Source organism: Lacerta agilis, chromosome 1, assembly GCF_009819535.1.
Source record: "Lacerta agilis isolate rLacAgi1 chromosome 1, rLacAgi1.pri, whole genome shotgun sequence".
Classification (NCBI taxonomy): Eukaryota; Metazoa; Chordata; class Lepidosauria; order Squamata; family Lacertidae; genus Lacerta; species Lacerta agilis.
In genome coordinates, this window is record NC_046312.1 from 63,530,212 (window position 1) to 63,552,906 (window position 22,695).

A 22,695-nucleotide genomic window follows, 5' to 3' on the forward strand; every position below is an offset into this window, starting at 1 on the left:
ACCTTAACCATTTAAATAATCAGGTTTGAAATCAAGGATATGAGAGGATCTTCAAGCTCTGTTTAAGAGGTGGATCTTATTATTAGTAGCTGTGGTTAGCGTTAGTTCAGATGTACAGTGGTACCTCGGATGAAGAACTTAATTCGTTCTGGAGGTCCGTTCTTAACCTGAAACATCACTTTAGCTAATGGGACCTCCCGCTGCCGCTGCGCCACCAGAGCACGATTTCTGTTCTTATCCTGAAGCAAAGTTTTTAACCTGAAGTGTTATTTCTGGGTTAGCAGAGTCTGTAACCTGAAGCGTCTGTAACCTGAGGTACCACTGTATTGTTAAACCATAGTTAAAGCAGACAAAGGGAATGGGGAATTCCCATCCTTTTGAAGCCATCCAAAACAGTTTAACTGACCTGCATCAACAATGTGGCAATTGGAAGCCAAGCATTATGGCTTGTTGGCAATACCTGCACAGTTTAGCTTACTTGATGTTCTTTGTTCCTTGTTAGAATTAGAGTTGTAAGTTCTTCCAGGTTCTTTTAATCACTCAGCTGCTTGAACCCTCTGATATCGGAACAACTAAGCATCATAGGAACCATGACATCACTCTCTACAATGTCCAATAGTGACATGTAGGCCAAAGTAAATTCAGTCATTTGGTTGTTTTTTTTAAATTAAACTTTTTCTTTTAACTTCTCTTTAAGACCACGCTATTACATCTATCCTCACTGTATGTGGTGTTGTGACTGTAGGAATATGCATTGTAATTCTGCAAAGATCTGTGGTTGAGCAGGAGTTGCAGAGTGCAGAAAGTTAAACTTATAATATCCTTCAAGGCCAGGGCCTTAGGGAGACTGCATGATGATGGAGTGTAATGATTTTTAACAGCAGGAGTTTGAGATGATCGCATTATTCACAAGTGATGAAGCCAGATATGCTGATAAAGTCTTTATGCCACACTCTGGTGTGTTCTGGATGGGCTGTGAGCTTGGCAGAAGACTCTACCCTGGAGGCATTTTGCAGTTTTTATTATTAAACATATTCAAATCCACACATCCATAAGGACTAGATTGCCATAATATGACAGTACCAATGGTGTATCATTTTGGCAGTATTATATCATAGCAAATAATTTGCGCTGCTAATACCTTGTACAATAAAATATATTTGTTTTATTTTTAAACATAAGCTTAGGATACATATCAAAGTGCAGTTTTTTTCTGTGCTTGCTTCTAGTTATTCATTGATGATTTAATTATAAAATATAATATGACTTAAGGAGTTACCCATTTCTGAACTTTGGCAAGAACACGCACCCAGAAAGGGGATTTTATTTGATGTACAATTGAGAAAGTGCTTTTGGCTGACTGTAGAGATCAGGGGAGGCAGTCTCTCTGGTGTATAGGCCCTGACTTATTTTTAGAATACATGAAAATAGAATGTCTGTGGAGTTCACGTGCGAGAAAAACAACTTCACTGCACCTAGCACTATAGCATTTGTTTAATTATGCCATTTTTTAAATGTACTGGAGCTGGGGGTAGTGATGGTAGGAACGGAAGAGTATGTTTAAAATATGAAAGTGTTCCATAAACATAGACCAGAGTTGCAAAGTGTTCATTCTTTTGTAAAATAACAGCATGGGATGAAAGGAGGTTTACCCCTTAAACTTGAAAAATAATCCAGATTGCCCTTCATCCATTCACAGGAAGGCTCAATAAGGAGTCCCACGTTGATGAAGTTTGTGAATATCCTCAATGTTGTGGTGTGGGGAAGGAGGTACTGATTCAGGCAGGAAGAGAGAAGTGTGTGCATTTATCATAACAAACTGCTGGACGGACTCCTATTCTTCTAGAGTAGTTTTCTAACATGCTTAGTATGTTTTCTGAAAATGAATCAAGTGAAGGCAAACTCCAGGACTGAGAGCCGAATCATAATTTACTGTTGTTTGAGCATTTGTTCCACACTGTCTTTTGAGCTGCATTTTTTTTATTAACCTTGGCTGACTTTATTTACAGAGCCATAGGCTTGAAAAGTTACGTGAAATCTTTCCTTATGGTGCCATAGGCTTGAAAGGTCATGTGAAAACAAATTGCTCCTGCTGGGTGTGTTCTGCCCAGATCAGTTGTTTCTACTCAGTCACAAAAATTCCCAGAAGCTGCATCTGCAGTCATTTGCAATTTATTTATTAATATGAGGCTGGTTCTTAAATGCCAACAAAACAGTGTATGATGCAATCTAAGATATTAATAACTATTGAAGTCTCTGGACAATTTTTAATTTTATGTTCTGTAGGTTTTGTTCTTGGTTTCTTTGCAATGAAAATGTGAAAGTTGTTTTCTGTTGTAGACTGTTAACTGTGTTAATTGTCATTTTTAGGGGCTGCTAAGTTGACAGAAGGTGTGCATATGGGAGCTGTGGCTTGATTTGGTCTTTTAAACATGCCTCTAATTATAATGCAGCATGACTTTTATGTATCCAAGTGTGTGTAATCCTCATTTTCGGACCCACAGCAGCCTGCACAATCTTTATTCTCGGAAACAGGATATGCTGCGAGTACTGGACATCTCACCCTCGTTAGCTTGTTGCTCAAAGCTCACCAAGTTGTGTTATTGTTGATTTACTGTCAACTGGATACAGAGAGCTAGTGTATCCATGTTGTTGCTAGCACATTTCAAATCAAACATTTTCTCCCACATATTTTTGCAGCTTTCCATCTTCTTTCCTGGTGCTCCACAATCATAGCCTGTTCTTTTCGCTCTACCTCTGAGCTACGCCTGTTTTCTAGATCTGTTTCCTCAACTGATCCTTCTGTACATGCATGACAACGTGTAGCTTTGATAACTGGCTGCTCAGTGCAGTGCTGGATATCTGATAGGTGACTTCAGAAGAGCGGAGCCTGAAGCAAAGGCTGGACCCAGAAAGCAGAGATTGCGAAAATGCTTTCATCTTCAAATTTATTATCAGAATTTGTTCAGTTTCTAGGCTGCCTTTCTCCAATAATGACTCAGGGCAGGTAGTAAATCCAATAAAAGAGAAGCTCAATAAACTTTATATTTTCACTCATGGAAGCATACAAAACTGGTTAACTTAACAGAGGTGGTGGTGTAGCTCCTGCACCTGCTCCCTCTTGCTCCCTACCTCATCTGCAGGTAGCTACCTTCCATTCCCTTAGCAGCTTGTAGTAATAATTTTCCTGTGCTTATATGCCCACAAAATTGTGGGAATATGTATTGCAGCATGGTGCAGAGACAAGAATGTCTCAGCAATATACATACATACTATATATATATATATATATATATATATATATATATATATATATATATATATATATATACATACACACACACACACATATATAGATATAGATATAGATATATACCAAACCTTGGCAAATAAACCCCTTTTAAGGCATTAAAAGTAAAGGTAAAGGGACCCCTGACCATTAGGTCCAGTCGCAGACGACTCTGGGGTTACTCTGCTCATCTAGTGCCCTAGGCTCTGTGGTTTAACCCACAGTACTTGCATGTAAAAACAAGCACGCTCTAATGGAGAGACACACTAAGCTTGAGGCCCCACATTGCCCTCTGTGAGTTGAATAATGTACTTCTGAAGCACAATGTCTCCTATACAGGGGTGGAGGGGGTGTGGGGTTGTTCTGCCCCGGGCGCATTGTTCGGGGGGGGGGGTTTGCTGCTCACACTGCCCTCCCATAGCCAGCCCTGCGCCGCTTTGCAAGATTGGGATCTGATCAGATCCCAATGGCCATCTAGCCCAGCAGTGGCCAAACAGATCCTTGTGGGAAGAACACTATCGTGACCTGATAGCACTCTTCCCACCTGTGATTCCCAGCAACTGGTATTCTGAGGTATGCTGCTTCTGACAGTGGACGTGCAGCTGCAGCATGGCTATCGCGACTCGTAGCCATTAATAGTCTTATCCTTTATGAATTTGTCTGATCTACTTTTAAACCCATCAAAGTCAATGGCCGCCATTTCCTCATGTGGGAACAAGTGCCATAGTTAAAATATGTGCTGTGTGAAGAAGTATACTTGCTTTTGTCTGCAACGCACCTTCTAACATTCATCTTCATTTAAGTCTTTTTCTTCTGTCTACTTCTGTGTGAATATGTTTTGAACCCTTAATGGAAAAGTGTGTGTGAATGTATCGTGAGATGCTTGACGGAACCCGATAGCCAGTTCTTACATATTTCAAGTGCAATGAATTTGTTGTTACTCTTCAAACTGTATTTGTGTGTGTGTTTTCCTATGTATGCATGTACATGTGTGCCTGTATGTAGTTCTTTTGTTCATTTTAATCTTTGCTTTTCTTTCCCCTCATTTTATCCCTGGTTTCTTTCCTTGCCTGCCTGCATGTAATTGTGCACATAATTAAGGCTGGCAAGATAAACACCTACAGCTGCTCCATGGAGGAACCCAGCCAAGACTGACACTATTCCTGTCCTGCGTCGTTTGCCAAGGCACTGAGGCTTGGTTGTCAGCATCTATTCCCTCTGTGTATCTACTACTAACCCCAAGCTTCTTACTTAATAAGTTGACACACTATGGCTGATAGCAACATTGGGAGTTTTGTCAAGCGCAGCATGGTTGAGCCTTCGTAAATTTTTATGAAGAATAGTGGTAATTGCAACTGCAGGTATAGAGCCATCTTGACAAACGCGGAGGCACCCCCTGGGGACGGGGCGTCGCTCTGCACACGCACGCGTCCTGACACATGCGTTGTGATGTCACGACGTCACGGTGCGTGTCAGGATGGATTGCACATGTGCGGAAAAGCCGTGCATGTGCACCCTGTCCGGGCATGCGCTGCTGCTCCTGCGGCGACCTTGCGAGCTGCCAACCGAGTGTTGGCTTGTTGGGCTGCTCTGTCCGTGCTGCTTTTTGTGCGTGGCGGCCTTGTGAGTTTCCGCTCACTCAGCGGCTCGCAAGGTCGCTGCGGGAGCAGCAGCGCCGGCCCGGACAGAGTGCGCAGGTGTGACATTCCGCGCATGTGCATTCCGTCCAGGGAACCGGGCATGAGCCAACGCTGCATGGACAGGGTGCTGGGCGACGGGGCTCGGCTTGGGATTCATGGGGCGGGGGGCACGCCGAGTGTCACCCCCTCCAGGCTGGAACCCAGGGCGAACCGCCCCCATCGCCCCCGCCTTCCTATGCCACTGCTCACGGACCCTGCACTGAGCTCCTGCATCTTCAGCTGCTGCAAAGCAGGCAGCAGCTCATCAGGTGCAGCTTCCCCCCTTTCCCCGTTGGTAAACAGCCTTGTTGTAAGGCACAGAGGGCAAGATTCCACACACACACAAAAGGGGGGGGGCGAAACCAGAAAACGGTGAGCTGACCTCCCTGGCCGGCTGCTCGGGCACCTGAAAGCTCAGCACGGCAGCCTCACCTTGGCCGGGATCCACCTCAAACCACCTTTTCCGCTCACCCTCAAAATGGCCTTGGTTTCGGGAAGGGGGGGGGAAACTACGGCCACCAGAGAGACCTCCTCAGCAACTCACTCTCGATCAGGGTAAAGGACAGAGAGGGGGAAGCGCGCAGGTGAAAGCAAGAGATCTCCTGGCCGGGGGGTGGGGAGGGAGAAGAGAGGGAGACATACACACACACACACACACACACAGGGAATCCTATTATGTTGTTGTTGCGGCTACTGCTATCGTCTCCACCACCATGCCCAATCCAAGCTGCCTGGGGAGAGTCTCTCCCCACCACCACCACAAAAACCACACACACGCTTTCTTCTTGGGTTGTTGGAAAACAGCAACATTCCCCCCCCGTGTGATTCCCGATTCACTCCCACTGCTAGCCTCCCCGTTCCTCTCCAGCGAAAACAAATAACCCCAGCAGAACCTCGTACCTCTTCTCTTCTCTCCCCCCCCCCTGCCGCTGCCACCACTCCTCCATTTCCTTGGGCTCTCTCTCTCTCCTCCTCCTCCTCCTCCTCCCATGGCTCCATGTGTCTGCAAGGAGCCCCTGGGTCAAGCTAGCAGGAGGCAGAGAGGGTGGAGGGGGGGCGAGGCGGACGTCCCCCACACTTTGTTAGTGCTTGTTGTGCTGCCAGGGCCGGGAGTGCTCAGCGTGGCCAACAGGGCGGGCGGAATGGGGGGCACCTTTCCAGGAGCCGTGCTCAGCCCGTTGCCTCATCCTGCTCCCTGTGATCCGGCCCCCACCGCCCCTCCTCCTCCTGCGGAGACTTTCGCTAAACTTTTCCTCTCCTTTTAATCGCCCTCTAAAACTTGCGCTCCTTCCTTCTTCTCTCCCACCACCACACCCCGCTTTACACCCTGGGAAACTCCTTGGCTGAGGGATGCACATGGACCAGAGAACCAGGCGAGGCTCGCCAACACACCACTCGCTCCTCCGCTCCTCCCGCCCTCTGCTGGAGTGGCAGTGGGCCGCGGCCAGCAGGACAGCCATGCCCTCCGGGCGGGGAGCAGCTGGAGGGCAGCTCTGGCAGGATGGAGGCTCCGGGTGCAGCGCAGGATGGCATGGTGGAGGCGGGCGAGGGCGGCACTGCCAACGAGTCTCTGGAGGGTGGTGCTCCGACAGGGAAGAGGCTCCAGCCGTGGCGTGGCATGGCAGAGGTGGACTAGGGTGGCGAGCTGATGCAGGGAGGTGCTGCGTGCAGCCTCCACCTCTTCCCTGGTGCCCTCCAGAACGTGGCGCCGTGGTTCCCTGTGCCACTAGCCTCTATGGCTAAGGCGCTTCTGTATATGCTATACTATAGCTACTATATAAATCTATATTTCTATCTATCTGCACTATTTATACTATATACTATAGCTACTGTATGGTATACGGTACCTGATTGAAATACTGTTGAGAAGACACTGAACTGCATTTTGATCCAGTCTTCCCTGGCCACAAGTTCTCTAACCAAGCTTTCATTTTCCACCTTGAGAAGGGTGGAGGGAATTGGGTCCTTGTTTCTAAGAAAATCTGTTGTGTTGTATTATTTGAAGATGAGATTTTTGTAAGATATTCAATACAAATGTATTATTTTTCAGGTACTGAGCAACAGCAGATAAATGTTGCCCCCTCTTCAGAGTCTTTTACCAATTGGAGAGCTATATTATCACCAACATGGCCTTCTAGAGAACTTGAGTCTTCCTCAGTGGGTGACATTTCAATGAGGCAAGCCTTGGAGAATGCCAATCTGCTTCAGATAATAAAAAGTACTTTAGCAGAGACACGGACGAGAACTATGGACCAAACTAGGTTTTTGCCAAGCCTATATCAAGGCAGTGGCAACAGCGCATCCCAAGAACCTTCTGAGGTATCAGCAGAATCACCAATGAAGTCTCAAGATGCTGACGAAATGACTATTGTATCAGGTTTGCCTCAAATCAGTGTGTTATCCGCATTGTCCACATCATCACCAGTGACACATTCAACTACTACTGTGTCATCCCAGATAATGCCATATGGAACATCCTCCATTTCAAAAGAAATCACATCGGGATCAGACATATTTTCAACCTCTCCATTACCATCCCCTTTGCCATTGGTAAAGGAATCATCTCATATCATAATTGTTTCCAATTTGACTGTGCCATCCACCCAAGTGCCTTTGTCCACAGATACAGAAAATTCATTCAGCATAAACATAGTCAATTCTTATTTAAATAAAACTTCAGGTAATCCACAGAGTATGATAGTGCCTGGAAATTCCAGTGCAACAGAATATGCAGTATCCAAAAGGGATGGTAAAGAGTTTTCTGTTGCCACCTCATTTAGTAATAACATTGGATTGATTAGTGGTCATTCCACAATACCAGCAGGGACACAATCACACCCAGAAGATAGGAAACTGCATTCTCCTGCTTTGCATGCAATAATATCCAATAAGACTTCTCTCCTAGTATCCAGTCACAGAGTGCCATTGAATTCTAGCAGAAATATTTTTTTCTCTGGATTCACTCACAAAGCATCTTTTGTAGCAGAGCTCCCGAGTAAGCCACCAGATGCCATGACACATCATAAGGAGAGTAGCATATATGCAACTGCATCATCTACAGTTCATAAGAACAGGACAGTTCCTTGGATTTCTGCATCAGCCCCCCATACCTTAAGTACTTCACCTGCACAATTTAAAATGATGACTGATTTGCTGTCTGCATCAATTTCAAGTTCTTCCAAAGGGAGAGATTTATTAGCAGTATCTGAAAATCCAAGACCTTTTCGTTTGTCTCTCCCAGCAGTGCCAACTGGAGCTATTTCAGAGGCAATAAGCAAAAATAATGTGATCGCTCCAGCACCCACACCTACTAGTATACCAGCTTTTTATCCAGCAGATAAAGTCATTTCCTTAATAGAGGGGACAAATCAAACTTCTAATGCAGCTGGACATCAGACTGTTTCAGCACCAAATGATAAAGTTGCTTCCAATATTCATTTAACAAATCCTTATGCCACAGAATCAAAAACAGAGATTTCTAATACACCTTATGAAACCAGTGAAAACACACCTCCCATAGCCTATGAAGCCTTGGTAAGATCATTACAACGTCGGTCTTTCACCAAAGATGCTAGTGACACAGTGTTCACAAATGTTGATGTGAATAGATTATTTCCTTATCAGTCACCAGTAACACAAACCCCAAATGTTTCTTTAGAAACTCCAGCCAACGAGCAAATTCTCAAGAGAATTTTGACATTTGAAAGAACCAGCTCCAATAAATTTTCGGTATCTTTGCCAACTTCTGTTGGAGGCCTATTAAAATTTCGTTCCACAGCCCTGTTTTTATCTCCTCCTAATAATTTGAGAAATTCTCGATTAGCAGATTCTAATGAGGGAAGGCCAATGCTTAGCTTAATAGAAGAGAAGGAGAGAAATGAGAAGGTATCCACCACTGTGATGCCCCATGCAGAATATTTATCTCATCTACCTTTAAATGAATCTGATGCTAAAATGCACGAAACCTTACATACAGTTGATACTTCCTTCAGGACTGCTATTTCACCTTTGGACATATACATGTTTCCCTCTTCTACTCCAGCAACAGAACATTTGGAAAACCCAGTGCCTGCTTCACTAGAAGTTTCAAACACTGCTTTGAAAGGCATCTTAGATACTTCAAATGCAGGAAAGATTTTTAAAACCACACCATTAGTTCCTGTGTGGGACCCTGGAAGCTGGCTGTCATCTACTGGCATAAGTATGTCTTCAGGAAAGACAACAACCCATGTGTCCCGGGTTGCAGAGGACTATGTGAGCCCTACAGCTTTAAGGACAATATATACAGTGGTCCCAGGCATACAGCAGCAAACAAATTATGTAAATAAACAGATGCCTTCTAGCACAGCCACATCACCCATTAGTACATCTGTAACAGTTCTCCCAAATTCTTCAGTTTCAAGTGGAAGAAATTCTAAAAGCTTCACAGAATTTAACACATACCCATTGACTGTAGAAACATCTTCTGGCCAGTATGCATCCTTTCCAAATAACCAAAGTGCTCTCTCACAGGGTGCAGAAATCCCATCACTGCAATCTAAAAAGGACAATCATACACATGGAAATATTTTGGAATATTTTACTGTCAAAAATATGAATGTCACTTCGAGCTTTGGGAAAAAATCCTATCCTGTGTATGAGGACTTCACAGCTGCTAATACGAGGACGTCTACTAGCACGGATGCATTTTCCTCTATTTTGACAACATATGATCACTTACGGCCTTTTGTTTCTTATGCCAAGTCCCAGACTATGTTGAAGCCTCAAACAACTAATTCTGGAAACCTTTTTGTATCAACAGATGCCTTCTATGTAACATCATCTCCCCTATCACTGGCTTCTCAATTCATTGCTAAATTAACTGTTCCAGTAAATAAGGAAATTAGTGCTGTTAGCAGTGAAAAAACAACATCTCACAGCCTGGTACATGAATTGCAAAGCTCAACACCAGTATTAAATGTTGAAGAATACATGACTTCAGAAAAACCAACACGGTTCACAAATGGCCCTGTTTCAGGAGCAAATAATCCCTTGAATAAACAGCTAACAAGTACAGGAGGGTGGGACACAAAAGGTACAAGTGATATAGATACAGTTAAAATGCATAATGAAGCCACAAATATCACTCCATTGCAAACACATACCACTAACACAGCCATCATAACCTCTGTCCATGCATCACAAACACAACTAACTACTCCTTTGTTGCCAAAAACCAACTTTACCCATTCTGTCATTACAGTGTTACCGTCTGTGTCTCCTGGTGTAATACCATCTGTAGCAACTTCAGAAGCAACACCAGTTACAGGAAAATCAGCTCCAACATCACCAATGCTGACTTCATCCTTGTTCTCACTGAGCACTGAAAATTCGCCATCTGTGATGGCATTAAGCACGTTAATATCAACACTAGCAAAAAATAATACTGCCACAAAAATGGCACCAACTTTAAGCCCAGTAGTGACACGTGCAGCCTTTCCAGTTGTATCAACAGATGAGTCTACAACACCTGTGCACTCCACTAGCTCATTTCCAGTCACAAAAACTAGTACAGTTTCAGCCCCCACAACACATGCACCAAGACAAACCGAAACAACAACACATGACACCAAGAAATCCACAAGTTCAGACACCAGTAAAACATCAACTGCATACCCACTGACAATTACAGCAGCTTTGACATCTATTACAGCATCAGCGAAAACAGCTAGACTTCTCCCTACACCTGCCGAAAATACTTCCGCTGCTACTACAACAGTGTCAACTTCAGCTTTTGCTAATGTGACAACAGTTCTTCCTTTGGAATGCCAGCTCTCCAGAAACCTTCTCATTAAGACAGGTATGAATATGTTGAGGGTTAGTTATAATGAGGCATTGCATTTTATAATGAAGACATAATATTAATGTCTAATAATAATAATAATAATAATAATAATAATAATAGTTTAATAAATGACACAGGATAAATTGCAACTATTTTGATGGATAGATTCTTTGTTAGTTTTTGCAAATCTGAATGATTGTTGATAGTGGAGTGCACATGCTGCTACTGTAAGTTCATACAGCCCAGTTCAAACTGCGGCCATGTCCTGTTTCCTCCATCACTGCCAGGTGGCTGTACCAGTGAGGCCAAAGAATCCAGTGCACCAGAGATCAGTATGCTCCAGCTAGGAAGGGAGCTGTCCAGCAAAGGTGTCACAGAGAGCACAATTTGTTGGCTCGGTAATGGCTAGCCTTCAACTAAGCAGCTTTATTGCTGACTCTGCTGCCCATCCCTGATCTGAACTGCATCAGAAGCCTGGCTTCCTCCTCACAAGTAGGAGTAGAAGGCCTTGTGCTGTCAAATTGGCTCTTCAGATCATTGGGGCTTCTGGCTCCTCTGTTCCTAGGAATGATTTTGGAAGGTTCGCCTGAAGATGTAGATTCCTCAAGCAGGGCATCTTCATGAGTGATGGCCTTGGGAGGCTGTATGGAGGTAGGGGTGGTATGTCGAAGTCTGCTGACGCCCCATGAACACTGTAGGTCATATGGCTAGCAACAGATTTCTTCGTTTCCTCCACAGTTTCCTCCATTTCCGGGCTCATCTTGATAGGAGACAGTGTGTCATGACATGCCACTATGAAATGCTCTCATAGAACTTGCATGTAAATATGTTTAGGGTCGCTGCATTGGCCTGTTTCCTATATAGTATTGCAGGGGTCTGTATAACACCTTCCTAAAAATACACTAATTGCAGTTTTATTTCTTCCCAGGAATAACTGGTAACTGTAGAGAATTTCCCTGTACTTGATGGACCTATAAGCAGATTTGTCACATCAACTCATAGAATTAATATTACCAATTTACAACACTTGTTCTAGTGTCAAGACATTAACTGCAGCCTTTGAAATTGGTCTAGATGGAAATACTGTGGATGCAATGGACTTCATTATTGACAATTTCCTGACACTTTCCTTGCTGAAATTGTAGTACAGATAACTGTATGAGACAGGTCACCTACATTTAGCATTTGTAATGTTGGGTGTAGGAGGAAGGAAAGGATAGAGCTAGACCAGGCACCCGCAAACTCGGCCCTCCAGATGTTTTGGGACTACAATTCCCATCATCCCTGACCACTGGGGTCCTGTTAGCTAGGGATGGTGGGAGTTGTAGTCCTAAAACATCTGGAGGGCCGAGCTTGGGGATGCCTGAGCTAGACTGCTGGAGTTGATGATCTCTGGGCGGGATTAAACTGAGGAGTCATGTCAGTGGAAGCCCTGCTGAAGAACTTCTGCTTATGAAATGGAGCCTCTCTTGTTGTTCCCCAATGCCCCTGAATTGGCTGAATCGCATGGGTGTGTGTGATCTTTGCCTGGAAAGCCAAAATATCTGTCCTGATGTAACTATCACCTTAGCGTATTGTTGAATTCCTCCCTCTGTCGTGTTATGTTAGAAGAAATGTACACATCTCTCGCTAGCCACATCTCTTGCATTTATAGTCACAAAAATACTAGAAATGTTTGTGACTACTAAATGGTGGCAAATTTGATACAAAATGTAGTGGCTTGTTTCATTAGGGCAACAGAGCAGGGGATTTTTATTGAAGCATTTGTGTAGACTATTCAATGTGTAATCAAGTTAAGTTGCTTTACAACAGGACTGGCTAATGTAGTGCCTCCCGGATGTTGCTGGACTCCAGTTCTCATAGTCTGACTATTTGCCATGCTGGCTGCGGCTGATGGCTGATCTGGAGGGCACCACGTTGGCTGCTTCTGTTTTAAAGCATATTGGCACGTGCCCTCAGAAAACCCATGCTTTTCTGTCTGTCCACCCACTCTGTTACCAACACAGTTCCAATGTACGGATTTATTTTTAGGTACACTGTACAGGGAGGCTAATAATGCATACTGAAATTGTTTTTCTTTTCAAATCAACAGGGATGTTGATTTGCTTATTACAATCCGCTTTGCAAATTCTTCCAGACTAGTATCTCTGAGTCATATGTGTTAATATGCATCTGTAATGCAAAAATGCTTCCTTAATGTATCTCCAGATAATCCTTTACTGAAAAAAATTGGTATGGTTATGACTCAGTGAACCTGTGTGGGTTTTAAATAAGTAGCAACTAACTGTCTTCAGTTCCCAACAATAGCGTTTCCTCGGCTTGAAGGTGCTAAACATAAGTTAACTTCCAGACTGCAGCTGCTTCGTAGAGCCTATGTGAGCAGTCATTAGGCTTTTGAAAAGGATTATTAAGCAAATGAACAGAGGGTGCTTTTTAACTAATGTATAACTTTGCATTCTAGTTTTGTTTCTGAACACAAGAAGACTGCTGCTGAGCGACTCCTTAAAGCAGAATGTCACAAAAGGTCTCACCCAGGCATTGCGACGAGCTTTCAACCAAAATGTCAATGCTCAAGTAAGCAAATTTAGTCATTTTTTTTAAAAAAATAATCAAATTAAGAGCAAAGGCCAAGGAGAGAATGGGAAATGTCCCTACTCACTGTTATAATTATTTCACTGTTGCATTTCAGATTGCATTGTATTCCTAACACCTATGCATACAGATCCATATAAATAACCCATTAGCACTTTTTTCTTTAATAAGTGGGGGCAATTGATGGAACTGTATTATGGGTAGAATTTTGTCTGAGTACAGTGGTACCCCGCTAGACGAATGCCTCGCAAGACGAAGGCATTCGTCTAGCGGAAGGCTGCCCCGCAAGACGAAAAAGTCTATGGGGCTGCCTCGCAAGACGAAAAATTTTCGTCTTTTTTTTTTTCCCGTTTTGCGGAGCGCGGCTGTCATTGCCGCTCCGCAAGACGAAAAACCCGCTAGACGAAAATTTTCGCAGAACGAATTATTTTCGTCTAGCGGGGCACCACTGTAGTGTCTTTCTTTCTTGTTGCCAGCTACTGTGATGCTATCTGTTGGGAGTGAGGAAAATAAATTTAAATACTGAGCACTAAATTCTATAGGTAGTCATATAATTCTTGCCATTTTGGCTATAGTATACTGAGAACCCAAAGTCATTTCAGATGTTGTTGTTGTTGTTTTTTAAAAAAAGAAACCAGGGTGTGTGTGTGTGTGTGTGTGTGTGTGTAAACCCATTTCTCTTCTCCATCCCCATCAGTAGAAATTGGGCTTTTGACAATTTGAATATCACACATGTGGGACCATTTCTCAAGTGTGACTGAAAGAAATTTAATTTCTGCTATCATTATAGTTTTATAGCTTAAGCATTTAAAGGTTATATAATCTTATAATGCTTTGGAATGGAAAAGAAATTCTTTCTAGCTTAGCAGCATGACCCTATGTGAGTTTGCTCAGAATAAGTTCAGTGGGACTTAGTCATAAGTAAATGTGCATAGGAATACAACTTACCTGTAGATGTTGCATTTTCAACACCTGAGAACTGAAATTGATATACGTAAATGGAAACATTCTATGCTGTCATCTACTGAATGTTTGAAAGGATGTGTTCTGTCCCCCGCCCTTCCCTTCTGGAGAGTATATTTTTATTTGTGTAGGATTAGAATTGTATGTATTTGACTTGGATTTTTTGAACGCTGGTGGAATGTCTTTCTGTGCCACAGCCTTAAGGTGTATGTGAAAGTATGAGAGTGTATAATATTTCTATGTGTCATTTACAGTCAGGTTTATGTCACTTGGAAGATAATATTTCTATACTTCTGCCATGAACAAGGAAGAAAAATGACTTTAATATCAATTTTCTTGCCCTGGTTAGGTTTATATTTCTCATTTCTCTTCAATATACCAGTTATCTGTAGAATTTATTTACTTGAATTTAAGGCTGTCCAGGGCATGAGCTTTTACTTGTTCTGATTGAAAAATGTTGCCATTCTGCAATGATGACAGCCTGTTTTATTGGAAAGTACAGCTCTTTTGAATGGAATATATAAGAGTGATTCAAATGGGACGTGACTTCTAATTTATTTTAGGTATGATTGTCAGCTATCTTGTGGGAGTTGTCCAATGGCGGCAGGCCTCAAGACATCAGAAATGAGGGAATTGGGAATAGTTTTGTTCTGAACTCAGCTTTTCCACAGCTTATAAAATAGTCTAGGAAGTTCAGTAAATGGCTGGCACTCCTGTTAGTATATCCTCTAGCATATATGATATATTAGTTTCTTTAAAGCTTAATATTTATTCTAACAGAAAACAATTTTGGCTTTAAAAAATGGGGTTGGGAGGGGCGGGAGATTTGAGGCACCTTGATCACTGTCCATATTAATTACACGAAACTAAGAGTTGTCAGAGGGCAAGCACTGATGAAAATACTGTAGATCCCTAGAGACTGTAACAGTAACCAAATGAAAACACAATTTTTAAGATGTTTAACAATATTGTGTGTACAATTCTAAGAAAATTATATACCGGTACATTCATTTGTTTTATTTGTAACTCTGTGGTTTATGACACACAATTACTTAAGTATCCAATGAAATATAGCAAGAACGTTTCTAAAACCATCCTTAACAGCATAAACTTTTTAACTTAACAAAACTGTGATATCCATGTCTTGCCCATATTTTTTACTGTATTGCAAAATCCTGAATGAATGGAAGCACCTTAGCACGGTGTCAGAAGGCCAGCAATGAGGGGGGAAGTTTATTTTCTAAAGGGAGGAGTTCAAAAGTTGGGTCGTCATCTTGGAGAATATCCTTTCCTGTGCTGCTGCAGAATTTACCTTACCCATAGGAGAAACCAGAAACAGAGCATCTTCCACTGATTTCCATGCATGGGTTGGCACATACATGTTTATAGTAAGAACATAGAAGATAATGGAGCAGAGACGAAATTATAATTTCAGGTTTGTTGTTCTTATCTGACACATAATAAGGCAGGTTGTTGTGGAAAGAAGGAAAGAGTCTTTTATTTGTTGTGTACATTTCTCTGCTGCATATCCAAGAGACTTTAGTTGCCAGATGAAGGGGCAACATTTGAGTGGCTTTATTCAGGAATATATTAATGTTCTGGGGCTCAGGTGGTGTGAATATGCTCAAAATATTTCAACTTCTACCACAGAAAAAATTGTCAAGGAACAACGTATACATAGGTGCTAAAGTTTATTTAATTCTGTGCAGTTGTCTGTTTGGGTGAGGTGGGATTGGGAGAAAGCAAGTTCAGTAGTTTTCCAAATTAGTGAGTGAAAAAGTGGGTGAAATTCCTGGTTCTGATGAGAACTGTGGCTGCTGTTCAATCTCACAAAAGATCAAGGAGTCCATCAAGGGCCACGTGGAGACTGGATTGTGCTGGTAAGGATGCAATAGGAGCACGACTGATGTTGGCTTTACAACTGTTTTGACACCAGATGAAAACCTGCCTATTTATTGAAACGTTTGAAAGTTGGCCATTTTAAAGCTGGTTATTTTAGTCTGCTCCTTTTGTGAAGTGTCGTTTTATTTGTTGTGTACTGTATTTCTGTGTGTGAAATGGGGCAAGGTGGTTGTGATTCTGTTTGTTTCTCATACATTTCCCCCTCTCCTCTTTGGGAATGCAAGCTCCTGGGTCTGGTTTCTTGCTTAACTAGGGTGTGGTCAAACAATAGAACTAAGTACAGTGGTACCTTGGTTTACAAACTTAATCCATTCCGGAAGTCCGTTCTTAAACCAAAGCATTCTTAAACCAAGGTGTGCTTTCTCATAGCAGCGGGGGACTCAATTTACAAATTGAACGTACTCAACAGGAAGTGGAACATGTTCTGCTTCCATGGCAAAGTTCACAAACCCAAACACCTACTTCCGGGTTTGCAGCATTCTTAATCCAAGTTGTTCATAAACTAAGCTGTTCTTAAACCAAGGTACCACTGTAGCTGGCTTTTAATGTATATGGAAATAGCAAGTTTCATTCCACCAGGGCGCAGTAGCTGATATAAATTTCATTAATATATTACCTAACAAAGAATAATGAAACAACTTACAAAGCCAGGCCAAAGCCAACATCATCCATGTAACTTGGAGTTCTTTCAGACAATCTTGTCGATGTTTTCAGATTGTTTAGTGAACTATGAGAGAGGTGACCACAAGGCTTGGGATGTTCCTATTTATAAGCCAGCATCAATGCTAGTTGCAACAGATGGGAACAGATTTAGAGGTCACAGGTACAAGTGCAGTGGGCACTTTTGATTTTGCACTTGTTCTTTAGCTATTAATTAAACTTTTTTTTTGTTACTCATCATTTTACATACAGGAATGTTTGTTTGAATTGCATGCATGTAAACGATTACTATTTAAAAAGTGGGCTAAAATAAATGGTAGATTAGATCAAAGGATGAGGAATAGTCAACATTATTTGATTTCTATACCACTTAATATATTAAAAATATAGCTAAGCAGTATACAGAAAACTGAAGCAACGACAGACAACTGAAACAAAATACTAAAAAAATGGGGATGCGGATGGCGCTGTGGTCTAAAACACTGAGCCTTTTGGGCTTGCTGATCAGAAGGTTGATGGTTCAAATCCATGCAACAGTGGTGAGCTTCCGTTGCTCTGTCCCAGCTTCTGTCAACCTAGCAGTTCAAAAGCATACCAGTGCAAGTAGATAGTTACAGCTGTGGCGGGAAGGTAAATGGCATTTCTGTGTGCTCTGGCTTCCGCCATGGTGTTCTGTTGTTCCAGAAGCGGTTTAGTCATGCTGGCCACATGACCCGGAAATCTGTCCGTGGACAAACCCTGGCTCCTGCAGCGAGATGAGCGCTGTACCCCATAGTTGCCTTTAACTGGACTTAACCATGCAGGAATCCTTTATCATTATCAGTTCATTTTCCTCCTGGCACACCCTCCCTCTCAGCTCCTGGATTCTCACCCAGGGTCAAACAAATTCAGACCACCCACAAAAGTATCATGCCGAGAAAAGCTCCTGGTGTCTCACTCTAGATATGCTTTTTATGGGCAACCTTGGTAGATGGCACATCCTCAGGCTGTCCACAATTGTGGCACATTCAGCTGCACTTTCCATACCCAGTTGCAGGTACAGCAGGTTTGTTGACTTTCCCAGGGGGTCCAGTGGATGGGAAAAGGACCTTCCTCCACTCACCCCCTTGTCCTTTCCTCCTCCAGCTATCTATGTATGCTCAGTTACTTTTGTGGAGCAGGATTTGCAGGGCTAAATGTAGGTTCATATTTCCCCAATCATTTATGCAGCTCTCTCTGAGGTTCTCAGTTCTCAACTCTAAATAGCCTGGCTTAAATTGATTAGTCTTGAGAAAGAAAGGTACTGTATGTGACATTCAGATGTATGCTATTTTTCTGTGTGCTTTTTTCAGGTTGAAGTTCTGGAACAGTCAAACAATGTGACAGTTGGTTACTATGTAACTCACGAGAGTCTGGTTTTTATACCTGCTGTGGTTATCGAGATGTTAATTGCATATGGTGTGAGTAATGCCACCTTGGATATTAAGCAACATGTGCCAAATCTTCATTCTGTTGCTGTATTAGCCTTGCCATGGGACCCACTGCCAGCTTACCACTTTCAGCTGAAAACAGGCAAGTCATAAACACACAGTTTTGTATAAATCCCTACCGTAAGTGTCCTGGTATTAGCAAAAGTATTGTTTGGATTCAACGGGGATAAAATAATCCAAGATGTCACTTGATGAAATAAATCTTAGTTGATTAATCGTAAGAGGTTTAATAAAATTTGCTGAAATTTATGCATGAAATAAGAGGTCTCAAGCGATAGCACACTTCGCCTTTGTATGCATCAAAGCAGGCATCATTTTCATTGAAGCATTCCTTATTGTGTAAGAGCGAAGAGGGAACAACTCTCTTAAAACGGTGCTTGCAACCTATGGTATTACTTAGTATATTCATTAATAATGTATTTCTGCTGTCAGATTTCAGTATTTTTCTAGCTGATAATGAGTTTTCAGCCACACACTTATCAATGTGAGCCTTCCCTTCACACTTTATGGCAGGGGTAGGCAACCTGTAGCCCACAGCTTAATTAAGTCCAGCAGTGGTCTCCATTTGGCCCATGAGGCTGTTTCTCCCTAACCATGCCTACCTGCATCACACCTTACATTATATATGATGTCAGGTATACGGCAGGTGGAGACTCGGTTGCCAGGGCACAATCAGGAGCCTTAAAAAGCAAGCCCAGTCAGGCACTGGGGAAGGAGGCTTGCTCTCGCTGTCAGTCACCTGGGATCGATAATGGGAAGGAATTAACTACACCAGGGCTGGAATAGCTAATGGCCTGTCTTTGGACAAGTTGAGAGAATGAAATGGCTTAAGATCCTTCAGACCCAGTTGCTGGGAACATGCTTTCTATGGGCAAACCAGGAATCCACACGGGTGGAAGAATCAACCCATTGTCTGGAATGGACTGAAAAAGGGAAAACAACTTATTATGAAAAGGCTACCACTCTCACCTCCTGCTCTGACTGCCCTGAGGACCTCTTCCCTCTTTCCTTCATATGCAGGATTGGTCTACCCAAAAGGGAAATAATGTATTTATATTCACTAAACACTTGGCTATTCTTCATCTAGAACTGCAGTTTGTGGGTCAATCTGACAACATACAGTCATGCAGATTTGTTCAGACCATGGAACAAAGATTGCAGAAAGCATTTCAGGATGCTGAGAGAAAGGTCTTGAACACCAGTAGCAAGTTAACTGTTCAGGTAATATTCTTTAACTTTATTTGTCACCTTTTATGGGTTATGCCTGTAATACTTTGCAAAACTTTTATTAAACATGCTATTGTTATAACTGCATAGCCAGTATGAAAATATTTTATATTTGTTATTTTGTTAATAGCTCAATGATTCTTGTTGCAACTGCTGTATAAACAAGCCCAACATTTATCATCTGTACTTTTTTTTTAAAAAAAAACAGAACCAGACACTAAATTGTAAACCTTACAGATTAAGTTAATTTTATAAACAACATAATGTGAAATGGAATGGGTCTTGTTTACTCACGTTAATAAATATATTTATTTTTCCAGAAGTTGAAAGGTACAATTATAAGTAGTCATATTGGCCCCAATCAACTATAGTACATATATATGCTGGTTTTTTTTAATGCAACAAGGGATGTATACATGCCAACTGGCTTCTACCTCTATCATTCTAAATGGAAATTATATCAGGATAAAGCAGCATTGTAAACTGCTGTTCATTTATCAAAAATGTCTGTTCCATGTCAACATGTCCCCACCAGCTTTTCAGTTTGATATGCCATTTCATAATTACATGAGATTGCCCTACGTTTCTTAGCTCTTTAGAAAGCACTGGCACTGCAGATAAGTGGGCAAATTATTTTTAAAAGAGAGTCCTAACCTCACTGCATACCAGACATGCACAACTTGTGCCCTACAATAATCAAAGTCAGGAGGACCCTGGTAGGCTGTGCTATGTGTCTGGTATGTTTTATTGGTAGTTCATAAACAGAACAGAACTGGAGTATACATTAGAATGAGCAAGAAGAGATGCAGCAATAGGTCAGGGAGAAATTGTTTTCAACTATGCCAGCAGAAAAAATAGCTTTAAAGTTTGTAAGTGGGTACTTGTACCATTTTGCCATGGAGTGGAGTGGAGTGAATGGCTTATTGGTATCATAGTGGAAACAGACCTGCCTTTTAAGTTCACTAAATCTATTTTAGTTTCTTGATTAAAGATAGTATTCAATGACATTTTTGCTCTAATGCAAGGATTAGCACCAGTACAACAGGATCCGCCCCCCCCCCCTTTGCATGTGCCCTGCACTATCCCCAGATCTGCTCTGGAGGGTTGGGGGAACCCCCAGGACAGATTTAGGGACTGCTGAGAGGAGATGATGTGCAGGTGGAATGTTCCCTTTAGTGCTACGTTGAATATGACCCTCTGTGTCTGTGGCCAGGGACCTGTGTACTTTCATTTATGTACAGTGCCTAGTATATTTTGGCCCTTTTTTCAAATAACAAAGGTGAAGAAGAGTAATCCTTGCTCTTTTGCTTTTCCTATGAACATCAAAAAAGATGGAGGCTTTGTCTGCCTAGATATTTGCTGCAGGTCAGTGCAAATTGAATGCACGTGCATTTGACCTGAGTAACCTGCTCTGTAAGCATCCGGGGATCTGTGTGGGCATGGCATTGCCTTGTTGAAAATGGCACTGGTCTGAAGACAGGCACGTTTTCTCCACCTCGACTTACTGCACCAGAAATTTGTGTTGATGAAAGTCCCCTACATGGAATATTGTGACTCACCCATGCATGGAACATGTTATGTCCTTCTTACCTCGCCTGCCCTGTCCCTCTTCCACTCTGTTCTCAACTTGACTCAGTTTAAAGGGTTAATTTTTTCAGGGTTTCAAAAGATGGGATCCAATGCAATGAATGTTCAGGATGTTGAAAGGGAGCAGAACTTTGTACACTGGAAATGCAACCAAATCTGTACATACCTGCAAACACATCAGCACTTTGTTATTAAGATATAGGATGTGCTTCTAAGACAGGAAGAAGCATGCAACAAACATGCTGTAAGCAAGAAGCAATGCAGATGTGCCTTTAATTCCTGTCCATGGAATATGGGCACGTTCTTCTAATGTGATGTTTTAGGTCAAAGCTATAGCAGGTCCCAGCTCCTGCCCACCTAGCAGTTCGAAAGCACGTCAAAGTGCAAGTAGATAAATAGGGACCGCTCCAGCGGGAAGGTAAACGGCATTTCCGTGTGCTGCTCTGGTTTGCCAGAAGCGGCTTTGTCATGCTGGCCACATGACCCGGAAGCTGTCTGTGGACAAACGCCGGCTCCCTCGGCCTATAGAGCAAGATGAACGCCGCAACCCCAGAGTTGGACACGACTAGACCTGATGGTCAGAGGTCCCTTTACCTTTACCTATAGTTGAGGAAGGTACCTTTCCCCCCAATACAACCCTGTAATGAGCATGGTGCACAGCCCATACGTGTCCTATGCCTATCCTTACCAGACATGTGAACTGGTTGTACATATGGAATACAGATTTGTAGGGTTATGCTGGTTCTGAATGGTGAAACAGCACCTTCTGAAATGGAAGCTATCTGAGTTAGCCCTCCTTTGTCCTGGAGTGGAAATACTCTTTTCCTCTTGGCTGCTTCTGTAACAAAGCTGGATAGCCTAGCCAAGGAGTTAAAACACCCACCAGCATGTGTGTTTAACAATGACAGCATGATTAACATTTTTCTTTGCCATGCGCACTAATGTAATAATATGCAGGAAAAAAAGTTGTGTCAAAATGATGCTACCGGCTGTTTCCCCACTTTGGTCTTGTTTCAGATACTGAGCACATCAAATGTTTCTCAGTCTGTAACTCTCTTTTATGTGGTGAAAAATGAAAGCACAGTCTTAAATGGCACCGTGTCAAGCAACCTTCTCAATCATCTTTCAGCAGAATTGGTGGGATTCTATCTCACCTATCCACCTCTGACCATTGCTGAAGGTAAGCCTGCAAAGTGATCAAATTATTTGCATTCTTTCGGTGTTCGTTAGTCAACACTTTAAAAAACATTCCCATTGGAAGTTAAACACCACAGCCTTTTCTGCTCCAAATATTTCTCCTGTGTAAAAAGTGGTTCCTATATCCATCTAGACCAGGGGTCAGCAACCTAAGGCCCATGGGCCACAAGCGGCCCATGGGGGTTGTTTAACCAGCCCATGGACTCCCGTCGCCCACTCGGTTGGCTCCCATGTGCCGTGCTAAACCAGCGTGTTGCAGAGTGGGGACTGCCTTCCCTGATGCTGGCCGGCTTCCCATCGGCTGCA

General features: G+C 42.6%; 1 protein-coding gene across 7 annotated transcripts in view; it reads left to right on the forward strand.

Moving 5' to 3' along the window:
• KIAA1549L (KIAA1549 like) overlaps nt 1–22,695 on the forward strand; it is a 138,935-nt gene that overhangs the window by 51,661 nt on the left and 64,579 nt on the right. For 3 of the 7 annotated variants that reach the window (XM_033151799.1, XM_033151771.1, XM_033151781.1), the window contains exons 2-6: nt 7,019–10,807; nt 13,254–13,366; nt 18,241–18,460; nt 19,466–19,599; nt 22,210–22,372. In XM_033151799.1, coding sequence (XP_033007690.1) covers nt 7,019–10,807; nt 13,254–13,366; nt 18,241–18,460; nt 19,466–19,599; nt 22,210–22,372 — 4,419 coding nt within the window. The remainder of the gene's footprint in view (nt 1–7,018; nt 10,808–13,253; nt 13,367–18,240; nt 18,461–19,465; nt 19,600–22,209; nt 22,373–22,695) is intronic. The other 4 variants (XM_033151824.1, XM_033151814.1, XM_033151789.1 and 1 more) reach the window with 3 other exon arrangements.